The 16,942-nt window shown below is 44.7% G+C and overlaps 1 protein-coding gene across 1 annotated transcript; it reads right to left on the bottom strand.

Annotated features, from left to right (window-relative positions):
• Window positions 1-3,876: 3,876 nt before the first annotated feature.
• On the bottom strand, window positions 3,877-15,838 carry adnpb (activity-dependent neuroprotector homeobox b). The gene is made up of 4 exons (XM_073470995.1): window positions 15,444-15,838; window positions 9,707-9,823; window positions 8,146-8,238; window positions 3,877-7,954 (listed from the first exon to the last, which is right to left on the bottom strand). Exons 2-4 carry the CDS (start codon window positions 9,812-9,814, stop codon window positions 4,955-4,957), a joined length of 3,201 nt encoding a protein of 1,066 aa, XP_073327096.1. The 5' UTR covers window positions 9,815-9,823; window positions 15,444-15,838; the 3' UTR covers window positions 3,877-4,954.
• Between the last annotated feature and the right edge of the window lie 1,104 nt (window positions 15,839-16,942).

The following is a 16,942-nucleotide window of genomic DNA, read 5'->3' as shown; positions in this document are numbered from 1 at the left end:
GAGGCCTCTTGTCTCCCCCGCAGTCTGCAAGGCCTTCTTTTAGCCCTCCCTATCCTCTCTCCACTCTCTCTCTGTCTCTCTGCTGGTGTTATTGTCCTGGTTTGTGTGGCACCCCAATCTAGATGACCTCTAGCGACATGCAATATTCAGAGGATGTGAAGTACATGATGAAATGCTGTACCCACGACATGACAAGCCTCACTTCCACTGGCACAGATTTGTTGTTATTTATCTTTTCCCTTCTATGCAAGAAGGGAATCTCACGCCTCCTGCTCCTGCCTGTTTCCTACAGGGGGCGCCATCAGCGACTCCAACGCAGCCGTCATGGCATTACAACCTGCTCACGACCCCCTCTACATGTCCCTTCTCCTCACTTCCTCACCTCCCCTCCTCTCATCTGTCTCCCCTTCTCTCCTCTCCGTCGCCCTGATTATCATGCACTCACCATGTGCTCAGGTGAATGTGGGCTGCGGGTCAGTTGGGGCCAAATGCTAAACTGACCTGTGGCCAGTTCAACCAATTAGCCTCCCTCCTGTTAAGTACAAGGGCTGTTTTGTCTCACAGCCTGCACCTCTTTGTGTCTGACAGAACACACACACACACACACACAAACACACACACACACACCAGGGCCTTTCTGTCTCTCCTCCAGCTACAGGGGGCGCCAGTCTCTACACCACCACCGCTGCTGCCGCCATCACCTCCCCTCCCCCCACTCCTCCTCTCTCTACCCCTTCCCCCTTACACCCCCTCCTCCATCTGCCCCTACCCCATCCTCCCCTCTTTCTCCCTTCTCCTCCTCTCTGCTTCTCCTCCTGTCCCTCTCTGACTCCCCCTTTCCTCTCCTCCCCTCCCCTCCCCCCTGCTCCTTTCCCCACCCCTTCCCTTCGTCTCCCTCACTCTTGCCTCCCCTCCCCTTCCCCCTTTGTAAGGCTGTTAAGCGCTCCTTCTACACACAGCACTGCAGATGAGGCCTCCGCCTCCCCCACAGTCTGCCAGGCCTCTCTCTCTCTCTCCTTCAGCCTCCTTCCCTCCCTCCCTCCATCCTTTCCTTCCTCCCTCTCTCTCTCTCGCTCGCTCCTTACAACAGCATAGCAACACTGACTAGCCAGCCAAGGAGAGTCTTGCCTCTCCCTCCCTCTTGCACTGGGGTAATTTCCCTCCATTTTAGATTCCTCATCCCAGGGTGGCAAAGGATGGGAATTTAATTAAATACTTGGAGGTAAAAATATATACAGCGAATGCACGCATCTGATGTCACTCAATTTACCTGGTTTGGTAGAACAGTGTGACTCACTAGATGCATCTCAGTCAGATCTGATTGATTCCTACTCTGGGAGAGTACCTTTCATCCAATGATGCACCTCAGCAAAGGGTTAATAATGTAGTGTTCTATTTCTAACCAAGGCTTTTCAACATCTCTTTATTGGTAACATGCAGACTGGATCCATTTGGTATAGCTGTATAACCAGAACACAGGAGGACGTGTTGCAGCTCTCTGACAAACACATCACAAATTCTGTTTCATGTTTTCTTGAAACACCTCATTGTGAGAGGAAAGGAGGCTGTTCAGACAAGGTTCACTTAAAATGTGTTACTTATCACTGGTTTCAGGCAACCAACTGGTTATGGAAGCTAGACAGCATTTGTATAAAATTTGTATTTTGAGGATGGCCACATTAAAGGCAAAATTCATCAGCCATCAGCGGCCAAAACGCAGGAGTAGAATCTTTTCAGTTACACCACAGATATAATAACACTCTGATCTTGTGAGGCTAGATTGCTGGGCAACTTCATCTTGGTTACTAAGCAGTGGTTGATATTCCTGAAACTATTTTTGGTTTCTCATCAAGGTGTGCATGCTTTATGCATTGAAGGAAGGAAAATATACATATTTCTTTTAGAAATATAAGAACTTGGAAGAAAATCCCATTGATGTTCCCCACTGGATTCTCAAATTGCAAAGCAATGTAAAATGTCATTAGGATGTCCTGATGGATATGGATATGTCAAAGTACTCCAAACCTGATTGCTAAATGAAATATTCAATTGGCTAATTTTAACTCTCCCTCAAATAAGATTTAATTAACTTGAGGGAGATTCTCATTTTGATACCTGGAGATTGAGGGCTTTATTTTCTTGAACAATAAATGAGAATACCATCACTGTTCGACTAAACAACAGTCATTCAATTCAAAAATAGCAGAAAAACAGAAAACAGGTATAATTTGTGACTACTGTATATTGACATATAAGATCACAATTTTCATGCTGCAATTTGATGTCTAAATGGTTAAGATAAATTGTGAAGACAGAAATGATGTCAGTAGGACACCTTCTCATATTGTACTGAAACTAGCCTGTACACAAAACATATCCATATACTTTGTCAACACAGTTTTTACATTTTCTTGTGTTTTTGTACTAAAATCTTGGTTTACTCAATGGGGAAGCTGAAAATCTCGGTGGGGAAGTTATTGTGCACCAGTCGGCAATTCTGAACAGTCTTGTCCCTCTGCCCTTCTAGTTTCGAACAAGCAGTCGCCGTCTCCCTGATGTCCACAAATGTACGCTGATCTCTCTCTCCTTAAATCACTACCTAATACTTTTTTTATGTTTTATCGGTAAGCAATGTTTTTCAATAAGATGTTTGGAAGCATTTGGCTGGTGTTTTCAAGATTAAAAGTACCTCCAAAAATCTTTTTGACTTGTGATTCCTAAAATTAATTCATATCTACCTGTGATCCCTCATCACACATTGTGACCTTAGTGTGGTCACGGGCTGTAAGCAGTGATTTTTTTTTACTTCTTGGATTTCATTGTAGGACATTTAAAGATCTAAATTGCGAAAAAATCCAGTATTTCAATAACTTATCATTTTTATTGAACTCAAGCATCGAAAAATGCTCTCCTTCTTATTGAAATTTAAGAGGGCTTAAGTCCAGTGCCAAGATTTTGTCACTTTTTCCAGAGGAGCAATAGAAAGCATCCTGACTGGAAAAATCAAAACTGGCATGGTTCATACACAACCCAGGACAGGAAGGCTCTACAGCGGGTGATTAAAACAGCCCAGAACATCGCTACTACCCATGTACAGAGCACTGTCTGCACAGAGCCCAAAGGATACTCGACTTGCAGTCTGTTCACCCTGCTGCCATCCAACAACAGATACAAAAGTATCTGCTGCCGTACCAGCAGACTCCAGAGCAGCTTCATTGTGAGATTCCTTAACTCATCCTCAACACTCCATCATAAAAAAATAGTTTTTCTTGTGTAGCATAAAGAGACTACAACTTGAATTTCATTGTACAACCCTGTGTTGTAATACAACAATTAAATGAACCTTTGAGTTTTTCTATATTTTTTTAAGTTCCTGATGACCTTTCAGAGGACTGCCAGGGGGTCCTGACCTTGAGATTGAAAATCACTGTATTACATTATTCAAACACTCCCACCAACGCACTGCACCATTAACCATACAATGCCATACCTCGACATCTCCTGAGAAGTAATCTATAGCCCTTTTCAAACCAAAAAAAGAGGGCATTCCATTCACTGCCGTACCAGTTGGCTAGAACCAAAACAATAACCGTATGTTTAACCATTTGTGTATAAAAAGTTTTAAAGTCCGATTCCTAGAGTTTTGAGTGAAACACTGTTTTAGCATAAAACAGCAATTTAAAGTTTTAAGAAGCAAGTTTAAAAAGAACATTTAAATTGAGAGAATTGCAGACAAAAGCAGATTTACAATACTCAATCTAGGTAAGTAAATAAACACACTCAAAGTGTTTCTAACTGTGCATCATCAAGTACTAAGAATGATTTTTGTGCACCATCCTTCCTTATTTTGAACAAATAAGATGGCTTAGCCATTAGTTCTGTGAGAAGCACGATTACAGCACTTTATTCTTCATAAATGCTTAAGTGAAAAATGAAAACATAAAACAAATACGCACAATTCAGAAAACACATATTGAACACAACTCTCTTTTTTTAAAAAACAAAAAAAACAACAACAAAAAAACAAACAAAAAAAAGCTCACTTTTGTGGATGTCAGTATGGCGGTTACTGTCCAGTCTTATGGGGCAAAGAAGTCCAAATTTTGAAAATAGAAGCAAGTTCAGTAGAGTCAAGTTGATGAAATGCTCCTTTATACTGTCAGCGAATTAGAAGAGGTTGGAACCACTATTCTTTCAGAACAGAAATCATAAAAAAGGATAAAATTAAAAAAATAAAATCTAAGTTGAAAGCAAAAACAAATCAATTCTGTTATTTCATTTATATATAGATATATTATTTTGCAAAAAAACTAGGTTTTTGTTAAAAAATAAACTTAAACATACGAGAAAATACCAGCCACCAAAGCGACACCTATTGTTAAGCATACCAATGTAGAACATATGAGGCTACCTTACACACAGGTAATAGCAAATATTTAAGGGTACATGTACGGCAACATGTGTCCAAACATGTCTAAAAGACTGTACAAATTTACACTACCCATCTCAGTATAACTACATGAAAAATGATGGATTATCTGGTCAGCTTCAAAGCTTTCACTCACAACAACTCAATATTTAAGCCACACAGTTCAGTGGCTAAATCAACATTAATAACTCCTTATCTCAATGTAATAAAGTATATAGAAGGCAAAAAACGTTTTCTATTTGTTTGGTGTAACTTCACTGTTGTCTTTGCACCTTCCCTCCCACTCAGGGAAGAAACATTAAAACTTTGTTTACAAATCTTTACATCAATCCTAGCTGCTCGTTGAGTCCTGCCTTTAAATGTCATTGGATGGCTTGTTTTGAGTTTTCACTCCACATCACTCCCTCCTTCGCAGGTACCCAATGTAACTGGGCAGTGTCCTTCAGTTCAGGCGAGGCAGATTTGTTGGCATGGATCAAATCTCAAGTGTCTCTCTGACTCGGTGAGTCGGTTTGATTTTATCAGTCAGACCTGCTGTTTGCCCAGCTGGGCCCCATCTCTCCCGCTTCTTGCAGATGATGGTACAAACTTGGGAATAATGATGGGCAGAGTGTCTCTTCCTTTGGCAGCCTGTCTTCCTGAGCCCTCTGAGGGCCCAAAGCCATTCTCTACATGCTCCCCTTCATCCTCGTCGTCATCATCATCATCTTCGTCGTCCTCATCGTCTTCGTCATCTGACAGATCATCTAGATCTGAAACAAACTTGGACCCTGTCCTCGGCTCAACGCTCTCCTTAGCTCCAGTAAGCTGTTCGTTACCACGGAGATGTACATTTTCCTCCCGTTCATTGTTATCCTTTTGCTGCTCTTCCTCCTCACTGTCAGAGTCAATGGCAATGGGCTCTGAGAGATCGAGAGGCATTTTCTGTGGTAAGGTGCTGTTGATTGTCTTGGTTTGGTCTCTGCTGGCACTGTTGGATTTGGGGGCAGATGGCGTTACTTTAGTACCTTCCACAGTCCCTCTTGGCTTTCCCTTTTGTGGCAGGGCTACACCACCATTAGCAGCTACAAGCTCCCTGTGTCTTCGAAGAGCCTGCTCTGACACACCCATATGCGTCCTAGATGTCCGCCTCTTGCCATGACTGCCCTCGTACATGACATCCTGGACTTCCACCAGCTCGTGACACACTTTGCTGAGCTCGTGCATACTGAACCCCAGTAACACACTGGCATTCTGGGTTTCACATTCCTGTACACATTTCCTCCTTTTGTTGACAAAGTGACTGGAGATGTCGGACTTCCATAGCCACAGACTGGATGCCAGCTTCTCCACCTCCCGTCGTGTGGGATACGGCGCCCGATTGAAATACTGCGTTAGAAATGCCTTCCTGGATTCGTATGACTCATTTTCGTGTCCTTTGGGGTCAAGGGCCAGCACTACAGGTTCATCAGGATTTTCTTCAAACGCAGATGGACCATTGTTATCCCGTGGGTGGGCCCTTTCCCCAGGGGGTCCCGGCCTCCTTCGTTTTGGTGCACTAGTGTCAGAGCTATCAAAGCTGGCTCGTTTGAGAGTGCTGCTCTGGGCCTGGCCTACCCGAGAAGAATGAGTTGCCCGACTGTCCTGCCCATTCTGGGATTTCCCAACACCTCGACAGTGCACCAAGTGTAGAGTAATGGTGGAGGCCGTCATGTTACTAGTGTAAACCCCCAAGCAGTGAATACACTTGTAGGTCAGTTTCTTTTCTACAGGGTGGACTGTCTGAATCACCTGATGCCTCTCTCTCAGGTGGTGAGCCAGCGAGTCCGAGATCGGCCCCTTGAGAATAGAGAAACAAAGAGGACACAGTGTCTTGCCCACATCCCTCTTGTAGGGCACAGATGCCTGTGGGGCACTCTTGGCTGGTGCACTGTCAGTGGCCCCTGAAGGTGTTTTGGGTGGAGGCTGTGGCATTAACCTCTTGCCTGATAATAGGGAGGCAGACAAGGCTGATGTGACAGAGGTGTTATTGTTCTGAGCATGAAACGCCACTGACTCCTCTGGGGCATCTCTCATGTTGTAGGTAGTGACAATCAACTGAACATTCTTGGGATTGCCCTGCTGCAGAGTGAGGTCAAAGGTCAAGGGAGAATCTGTACGTGGGCCAACGCTCTCATCTGGGTGCGACAGCCGCATGTGGGCCACCATCTTCTCCACATCATTGAAGGTTGCACGGCAGTGTGGGCAAGACAGACCATGGATCAACATGTGGTTTAACAATGTGTCACTGGGGAGATAGCGGTTGCAGTAGAGACACTTGCTGGTGAAGTTGTGGATCTTCATGATGTAGTTTGCTACAGCAGGCACCTTCTCTGCTTTGTGCTCCTTCTCAAAATGTGAACTGTACACGTTCTCTGGGAAGAGCTCATTGCAGATAGTGCAGATTTTCCACTTCTGGGTGTAGGATGTGCCGAGGACCGAGGAGCCACCTTTTTTGGCTGTGACAGAGGCTACAGTAGTAGCTGCCGCCTGGACACGTGAACCCAGGGGGTTGGATTTGAGAGAAGAAGAGGCACTGACCCCAACTGGACTCCTCAGGCTGCCACCAGAAATAAGCTGCTTTGCTGCGTGCGACTGCTGGGGCACAGATACCTGGGCATTCCCCGGCAAAGTAACCCTCACCTGCTGGCTGCCAATAGAGAATGGCTGGGTGCTCCCGGCTTTTAATCGAACTGCATCATGTTTCAGCCCAGATAGAAGGCTTGAGTTGAAGCCCGTCTTTGATGCGATGACAACTCGACCCAGCTGCTGCGAGCCAGGAGACCTGGTCGTGGCCATTACAGCACCTTTAGGGCCCATCCCAATGATGGTCTTGTCTCCTTGAGTTTTGGGGGGGATCATGATGATGGGTTTGGGACGGGGGACTATCACACTGGTGTGCCCAATCATGGCAGTCACCTGGTAGCCAATCCTCTCGTGGTCCTCAATAACATGCTGAACAAGTGCCTCATAGGTCCTTGGAACAAACAGACACTTCTTGCAGTGAATCTGGTTACTGTTAACAGTGTTTGTGTTATTACTCTCTGTATTCCCTGTGGCCCCTGCTGTGCCACCATTCTGAGCATTTGTCTTCTCTCCTGGTTTCACAATGTAGGGCTGGGCCACTTGCTGGAAGTGTTCCCTGTAGATGTGCTTTCGCACCACATTGTACAAAGGGTCCCTGTAGGTGCACTTCTTGCAGTAGTACACCGCCTGTTCAACACTGTCCCCAGTCCTCTTCAGCACTCCGTCCTTTATCATGATCCCACCAGCTCCCGCCACCATTCCACCGGGGCCCTGCCGCACAGTGTTGTTAGGCATGTGGAAAAGTTTGATGTGCGTTTCCAGAGTCTTTTTGTTACCATTGTAAGTGCAGTAGGGGCAGTTGAGAAGAATGTTGTTCTCAAAGTCCTCACTGTGGACATTGCGGAAATGGCTCTTGTATGCAGAGAAGTACTTTGATGAAAAGAGGCAGCCGGAGCAGCAGAAAGGCTTTGATCTGTAGTCCTGGAGACAGAGGTGAGAAAAAGCTTAGCCTTTACAAGGTCTTTGTCTGAAAAAATACAAATTATTTTATTGTACCGTTATCCATTTATCTGCTTTGTGAGCTAAAATTATCATTAAAACAATACACTCATATATCAACATTGCAAAAAACAGGATATTTATGTGAGTGTGCGTCTGTGTGTGTAACACACCTGGACTTTGGTATGTGATGGTTCCCACATGCACACATCTTCCCATGTAGTGTGCTTTATATACACATCTGGAGGAGTATAGTCTTTATAGTCCTAAACAACAAAGAAAGATTAATACTTGATGATTAAACAAAGGCACAACCAATCCAAAGAATATTATTGGAAACATCCATGAGGCAAAGATTGCCTCTATGGACTTTACACACTTTACAATCGGACAAAAAGAAGGGGCTTCTGGGTAACTGCAGGCTACAGATTTGTTGACGTGTACGCGTCCAAAATCTGCCTCTGCTGTCCTGTGAGTCAAACAAAAGCTGCTTTACACTAAACTATTTTCATTTTTCTGCATTATTCAGAAAAATGTCACAGTCAAACCCTTCCCAGCTTTTTACTGTCCTCTGGGACACCCATTTACATAATGCAGTGATGTTGATAGGTTTTCAATGGAGTGAGACATTAAAGACAGAACCATGAAGTGCATATAGTGAACACACTTCTCTTATGTTGTAATTCCCATACAACTGACGCTAACGTTAGCTGATTGACATTATTCGATTCCTGCCCCTTGCTTTGACAATTTCTAACTAGTTTGCTCACGCTACCGTGAATGTATTTTATAACTTTTATTGAATGGCACTCAACAGCATTTAGCAGTAGGCCAACTTAACCAGTAGTATAAGCTGCAAGGTAGCATGTCTTGATGACTGACACTATAAAAGCAGGTTCTCACCTGTGCAAGAACTATGAGCAGCATGAGAAAATGGTCACCAGGGGATTTTTATTTTTTTGACAGCGAGGTTTCTTTTGTTTATTTCTGTGATTTCAACACAAATGTAGTTTACTGTATCCTTTCAGATTTGAACACGTCAGAGACCAAAACACATATCTAGCTGATTATGTTAGAGCTGGAAAATAAGTCAATATTTTCACTTATGGGTTCTACATAATGTTATTGTGTAAAACAAATCATACAGATTCTGGCTCATAATTCTCATGCTTAATGACAAATGACAAATGGTCAATGACAAAGACAATATTACCAAAACTGATCAAATATTAGGAACTATTACAAAATCCAGATGTCTCCTTCAAGACCCCTTAACCCCATTTAATCCCACCTAATCGCTACTCTTTGAAATGTAGATAGAGTTGAGGGTAATCACATTACACTCTATGTGTTAGTTTGCAGTTCACTATCATTATACATTCACTACATTTATGCAGCAGTGCCAGGCACCCTACTGCTGGACACTTACTTCCCACTGTGAGCCAAATGGATTCTCAACTACTAAATCAACCTTATTATTAAACAAAAACAGATTTCCCATATGTGCACCAGCGCTACATGTATCCAAACAAGAACCATTCTTAAACCTCAGCAAGAGGTGAACATGATGCTGGGAATGTGAGTTTGAAGACAAAGTCATATTTGGCATTCTCAAGGAAACTCAAGGAATGCATACACTGTATTCATCTTAAGGTCAAGCTATCAACATGAAGATACAGTAGAATGTGCCTACATCATTAAAAAAAAAAAATACAAAAGTCTTGGCATGCTCACCTCTAGGTGATCTCTGCAAAACTCCAAGCCGATGTCTCCCAGGACCTTCTTGACATTTTTCCTCGCTTTTCGCAGACTACCTAGGTTATTGACAGGGAGCTGGAACATTCTGCCCGCCTGAATAGAAAAGACACACACAGCATGTTGTCAACAGGTGTAGGGTAAAATTAGGACAGGTGTTTGTTAACTGAACCCAAGTCAGGAAATGAACAGTTTACTTAAAAAAAGGACATTACACTTAAATCAACTTGCCTAGTATGACACATAAAAGGGAAGCCATGATCAAACCCTTTTCAGAGATGACAGCCAGTGTTCAAACTCAACATTGATGAAGAGCATCCTCTTAGCAGGGGTACAGGCAAACAACAGCCCTGTATTAAAACAGCAGCACAGAGGGCTGCGTTAGTGCAGGCCTACTGATTTATGTGCCACTTAGACATTGATAAAGTCAAGTTCAAGTGTTTAATGGATTTACAGGTGCCAAAACACTTTGTATTTTACAACTCTGTAAAGTTATCACAGCAGCAACTATTTCCTTTAATAGTGATGATCGTGAGGTAAACCATAGCCATTTAGCTCTCATGTTACAAAGCAGGGGTTGACCGATATGGCTTTTTCAGGGCTGATACCAATTATTAGAAATCAAGGAGACTGCAAACTTATATTTGGGATTTGAAGTAAAAATGAAACTCTTTGTCTCATAATTTCGAGCAACCAGTGATGGAATAAACCCAAGTTCAATTTACTCAAGTACTGTTCCTAAGTACAATTTTCAGGTACTTTTAGGGGTGTGGAAATTTCTCAATTATAAGATGCATCTCGATGTGGACATGGAAGATTCTGCATCGATGCAGAGACAGAGCATAATCGAGAGTCTGCTGCTTATGTTGATTGTTGATTGTCCGGCCTCAGCTGGACAACATAGTTACGTTGCGACGTCGCTCCCATGCTTTGAATTTTGGGCGGACATTAGGCTAACATTACTTATGTAGGAGGTATGTCAGAGGGAGGCAGAGATCATCTGCGAGTGATAATAAAAACTCAACGAGTATTTTTTTTTAATCATCTCAGGGCACGTGTCGGACCTTATGACCTTGCTTGGAAGTATGAACTGGACAAGACCCACGCGAGTGTGACTTCTGCCTCACAACGCTTACTAATCACATTAGCCATTTTCACCTGAAGCTAACGTCTGCAGCCATGAATAATAACAGTTACAGCAAGCCCAGCTAATCAGCCAAGATCTGAGGAGGCGCTGTCTACTTTGCTGTCTAACTCTCAGAGAGGTGTGTGCAGCAGAGTCAATAGATGCCTTGCCTTAAAGCTGCCATGTGAAAACAACATTATTACAACAAACGTGTAAGGCACTGCAGATGGATAGATGTTTTGTTTTTGTAATGTTTATGTACTGAGGTGCAGATATTGAAAAGATGCAGCTTTTATTTTGTCGACTGCTGTAGTCTGATTGTTGGAAGGACTTTCTGAATAAAAGGGGAATTTAAATGATGAAAAGGTAGCCACGTACAGTAATATAGATCATTGAAGATGCCATACGCTGAGATGCATCGAGAATCGCTCTGCATTTGAAGCGTTGACGGCTGAGTCGTAATCATTCATACCTCTGGGTACTTACTAGAGTTCTTCAATTTTCTGCTACTTTATACTTCCACTGCCTTTATTTGATAGATTAAGTTCCGAGTTACTTTGAAGATTAAGGGCGAGGCATTGTGTAAGAGGATGTTGCATACTCGATACTTGGAAAAATGCTCAATAACGGCCCGATAATCGGTCTACCCCATTACAAATTAATTAACCAGAAATGTGTGCTTGTATGTTTGTAATTGGTCAACATGGCACATTTCTAGATAATGCTGTATTGAGGAAAAGGTTTAGCCTGGTTCAACTGTCTTGCTGTATAACCTTGAGTTGTCTTGCCAGAGAGCTCTGTGTTGGATGGCTGACGGACTGGCTCACACGGACAGTGTGACAGAAAGACAACAGACACAATGACAGGACCCTGAAACCGAGGCTGCTAAATGGAATTAGATTTTATATAGTTTGTGTCTGCACTTTTTCTGCTGTGACATATCAAACTTTCTCGTTTGGAAAAGGCCTGCTAGCACAGCAGTTTAACAGTCTGGTGAGGCTTAACCAGACAAACACGTTACCAGAACACTTGATATACCCCATGACAACAAAACGTAAAAAAAAAAAAAAAGGAACAATGTGGAGTTTTGGACAAGGCATAACGATGCACATACATTTTGGAAATGCCATAAACTTTCCTGCTAATGATTTTACACAAGAGCATGGGCCACCAATCCAGGCATGGTCCGTCAGGACTTGTTGGGACCTGACGGGGCAGACCAGGTTCGAACAAAAATGTAGAAATGATGTCCAGGGTCAGTCACATTAGTAGTAGTTACTGCCTGGATTTAACTCGAGTACCGTTTGCGTAGAACAATGCCTTTTCAAGATCATTCACACTGTGCATGTCTGTAATCAGGGTAAGCAAGCAAGCTGTAACCATGGTAACAACTGTGTAACAGAGGGCAAGGCCCCAATCACACGACTAAAATGCTTTGAAAATGCTTGTATTGGGCAAAACAGAATAGTGCGTCCGTGGAGTGGGGCTGTGTGTGCGACAGACCTTCATATGTAATTGATGGAAAAGGTGGTGTAACTTTGCGACTTGTACTGAAAATTTGCTAGAAATACGTGATGCAAAGCAAGAGGGGAGCGCATGCCAGGCACATCGTACCATAGGAAAACAACGGTTTAGCGGTCGACATAAAGCTAGCAACGCGTCCTGGTGTGATCGGCCCCTAACACAAACAGCCTCAGCTCACATTAAGGGCTTCAGCTTGAGTCAGGTTCAGATTTAGAAACCAGTATGCCCTTTGAGTTTGGATCAGGCTTGGTTACTACCCTCTCAGACTCAGTTGGGTTCCAACAGACAAAAGCACCCCGAACCACACTCTATTTCATACTAATCCACTCATTGATAGGTGGTGGTAATTTATCAGGATACACAGCGAAGCGGCAGCAAAGGCAGGGGCAAAGGACACTTGAATCTCAAGGATACACACAATGCGTTTTGGTGGGAAAGACTGAATGTCAACATAACTTTTGCTTGTTGATGAGAAAACTTAAGGGCACTATAGTTTCAAGCTAGTGCTAAATGGCCAGCAGCTTATCGTAGTTTTTACGTTGCTTATCCCCTATAAACTAAAGCTAAAAAGAGCTAATGACAAAATTATCATTCTCATTATTCTATTCTAAACTCTTATTTCTTTAGTTCCAGGAGTTAAAACCTGGCCAAAACCCATTTAGCTGTCAGGAGTAAAAAGTAAGGTTGCTAGTGAAAGACGGACCAACTGGTACAAAACATAATTAAGCCACCGTCATCCCATTCATTATGTGTCATTATCACTCACAATAAGTTAAGCATTAGTAAAGGCCAGAGGAAGTACAGGCTGTTTAATTCACTGTCCAAAGTGGCTGGTGGACTGTCTATTCAAATCAGAGCTCCATGTAGTGAGGTCAAAGGTCACGGATGCCTGATGACATAAAGGCAGCTCAGTGACAAACAGCACAGTCCCAAACAATTCCTGTCAATGCCTCAGCTTATTTCCCTTCTAGAAAAGACAAAACAGAGAGGGGGAACTGTGTTTGTGTGTGTGGATCCACCAACTGTTGGCCTAATGAAGAGCTGAGCGAACCAAAGACATTTCTGTCCATAAGCCTGGCTGTCTCACTTTCTTCCATTGAGAAATGTGCCAGCGCAAGAATGAGTGAAAGACACATCCTTGCCCACTTCCCCTGTCTGTCTCTTTCCTGCTTCCTCCCATTACTTGTAGATGGCGCTAGAGAGGAGCTCCATTATGTAAGCCTCCCTATACTCTGCCTGCCCCCTTTTTCTCCCTGCCTCGCAATACCATCACAGAATGGCGCCTCCTATTGAGTCAGCAGCAGCCTCTACAATATGTCTGCAGTGGAGGGGGAGGGGAGGGAGGGAGAGAGGGAGGGAGGGAGGAGAGGAGAGGAGAGGAGAGGAGAGAAGGGAGGGAGGGATGTTGGAAGGGGAGGGACAGAAGGAGTGAGAGAGATCAGTGAAGGGGGAGGGTGAGTGTGTGTGTGTGGAGGGGGGGCAGCTGGGAGGAAGAGGAGGGAGGGTGAGAGAGAGGAGGGGAGGGGAGCGAGTGAGCGAGGGTGGAAGGAGTGTGAGGGGAGAGATGAGAGGGAAGGAGAGAGGACAGGGAGTGAGCGACGGAAGTGGAAAGGGGGAGGGGAGGGGATGGGGAGGCAGGGAGGTCGGACAGACAGGATCAGAGGCGAGGGAGGGGAGGGAGGGTGAGGAAAGGAGGGGAAGAGGCTGAGGGGGGAGAGAGAAAATGGAAGAGGGTGAGAGAAAGAGGGGGCGACGGATAGGCACAGAGGGGAGGGGGGTGGGAGGAAGAAAAGGAGAGAGAAAAAAGCCAAGGAGAGGCTGAGCAGGAGGGAAGGGAGGGAGAGAAGGAAGAGGAGAGGGAGGAAAGGCGATAGGAGGCTACTCCGCTCTGCTCTGCTGAGGGCTGCTGGCAGAAAACAGGTTTCCCCCTTTTTACTGTGCTCTGAAAAAGAAAAAACAGGAGGCCTACAAACCTTCACCCACAGATTTCCTCACTCACTCCGTCAGTCCTCCACTGGGACATGATAACCTATGTTCTGGTGGACTACTGCCATCCATCCTTCTGTCTCAATGTGTAGATGTTTCCTGAGGGGAGAAGCCACTGATGACGTCCATATTCACAGAAAAGTTTGGGATGCTTAAAGCCCCCTGGGGTTAGTTGTGTCAATAGGCTCAACACCTGTCTGTAGCCCAGAGCAATAAAGCTTGAGGGCTGACTGGTGGTGAGGGTCTGTGTGTGTTTGGATGATAGTAGTGACCATGATCATGCTCATGATCTGACACTTGCCCTAACCAAGTGACAGCCCTCCTCCCCCTGGATCAAACACGAGGTATGAGTGCATCACACCCCCCTTGCCACCTGGTTGAACTTGGATCATATTCTGATCACCTTTGAGGGTTTGGTTATTCAAGAGAAAACTTGCATTATTTAGGGAACAGCTGAATGAGTTCTGTATTTGTGAATATGCATCCTGTGCCCCTGAGACAAAACTCTGTCCAGTAACGTAATGCACTCTCAATATTCATAGCATTCCTTGTATTGAAAACGTTACCTCGCAACATCTGTCGTGGCAGCTTTAGCGGTGGACAGAAAGAGCAGATCGTGCGGTGCGGTGCGGTGCGGGAGCGTTAGTGTCAGTGAATCTAATCTCTGATCAACATCTGGCAGGATCCAGATCGATAGCTTTGGCAGGGAGCTGCTGCCGCTGACAAAGAATTGGGGACACACCGCGCTAAGTTAGCATGCTAAGCTAGCCAACTCGCACCAACAACACGGGCTCAGTTCAGAAACTAATGCTGCCATTTGTGTACTTAATTTTCCCACATAGGATATTCACTTTTATTCTAGCGGGGCTGTTATAAACAAACCTAAAGGAGAAGTCGTCCAACTTGAGTTTACGTTGAACCCCCTGACTTATAGAAACATAACGCTGACTATATCGACAGCCAAGTTACCTTAGCTGTAGTTCACCACCACCCATCGCATCACCGCAGGTAGCCACGGCTAACAGCAAACTCTGGCGATTTGACGGTTATACAGCCCAACATCATGACAGACAAGTTTACCTGCTTTCACATCCAGTGCTCCCGTCTGAGTGAAATGTGTCACCTCAGGATGACTGAGGAGATGTACAGACACTTCCACTTCTTTCAGATATCTCGCTAATATCCGTTCAGGTGACAACTAGCTTCGAGGGGGAGAACCAGCCACCCGGCCGTCGGTCTATCCTCCAAACCCGATTCTCCCTCGCCGACTATCCTCTTCCTCTGGTCGGCAAACGGGAACAGAAAGCCTCCGAGACTCATTAGACAATTAAAACCTCCATTGTCTGTAGTGGTGCGGGCAGGCACATGTCCTATTTATGGGAACATCTACCGGCGTGTCCACTCTTTCAAATAAATGACCAAAGTGTGCCTATGATTGCCTGGCAGCCGACAACGCTTTGCCCATTCTCTTTTCTGACAGACAATACACATCCAGCCTAGAAACTGCCCTATCCAAAATGGCGCAAATAAAAGGGGCGGAAGTGACATCTACTTGATTAGCATAAATAATCTCATTGTGAGAGCCTCGCGAGTCCAGCTCATTAAAACTCTTGATTGGTATATCAATCAATTTAGCCAATTAAGCAAACGCTCCTAAAAAAATTAATACGTACCTGGTCCCTCAAAACCTGGAGCTCGCCTTCTGTTCCTGTAGTCGAGGCAGTGGGGTAAACAACCCGGCGCAGTAGTTGCGGGATCTGGCCGACAGCGGGCGTCCTTCTGGAGTGGGCCTCTACGATTTAAGCGCATGCGCGGTTTGGCTACATCTGGCGGTCCCCCCTCCCCTCCTTCCCTGCGGAGGGTCGGATGTACACAGAGCCTCAGCACTCAGTTGGAGTGGTATCCACTGCTGGGCTGCCTGTAGGTGGCGCTGTACTGTGCTGTGTTAGTGACTGCCCAATTCAACTGACCGGGACTACTTTCCTGCTGGTGCCTGGTGAAGGGCAGCCCCAAGAACAGCACCGTGTACTGGCATTTAATCCAATGTCACACTGCATTTAAATGGTTAAAGTAATGGTAGAGGTTCTCCATCAGCTGGGGTTCATTCCTGCCCTCCTCCCCCCTCCTCCCATCATCATCATTACTCATCAGTGAGCCACCCACCCACCTTTCCTGCCACTTTCTGTGCATTAAGTTTTTTTTTTAGTTTTTTTTTTACATTAGTTTTTTTCTAATCCTAGGATACAACCTGACTGACTCTAGGTTTGCTGTTCAGTACATCTGCAGCACATAACTTGAACTTGATACATGGCCTCAAGATCATGTAATTAAGCAGGGCCCACCTTTAGGTGTCAGAGGATGCTTTCAAGGGCAACAAACCTTCAAATAAACAGTCACACCAGTGCAAAACAAAACGAGCTGGGAGCTTTCATGGGGGGTCTGAGGCAGTTGCTGCTTGGTAATCCAGCCTAGCACAGGGCAATTCACTTCAGTGCTGTTGCAGGAGAAAAGTGGAATGCTATATGTCTTTAGTGTCTGACTTTTAAAAAATGAATTCATATATTCACCCTGCTGTCACC

This window comes from Pagrus major, chromosome 7 (assembly GCF_040436345.1).
Source record: "Pagrus major chromosome 7, Pma_NU_1.0".
In the NCBI taxonomy this organism is placed as follows: Eukaryota; Metazoa; Chordata; class Actinopteri; order Spariformes; family Sparidae; genus Pagrus; species Pagrus major.
The sequence above is the reverse complement of the archived record's forward strand: the minus strand, read 5'-3'. Positions and strand labels throughout refer to the sequence as shown.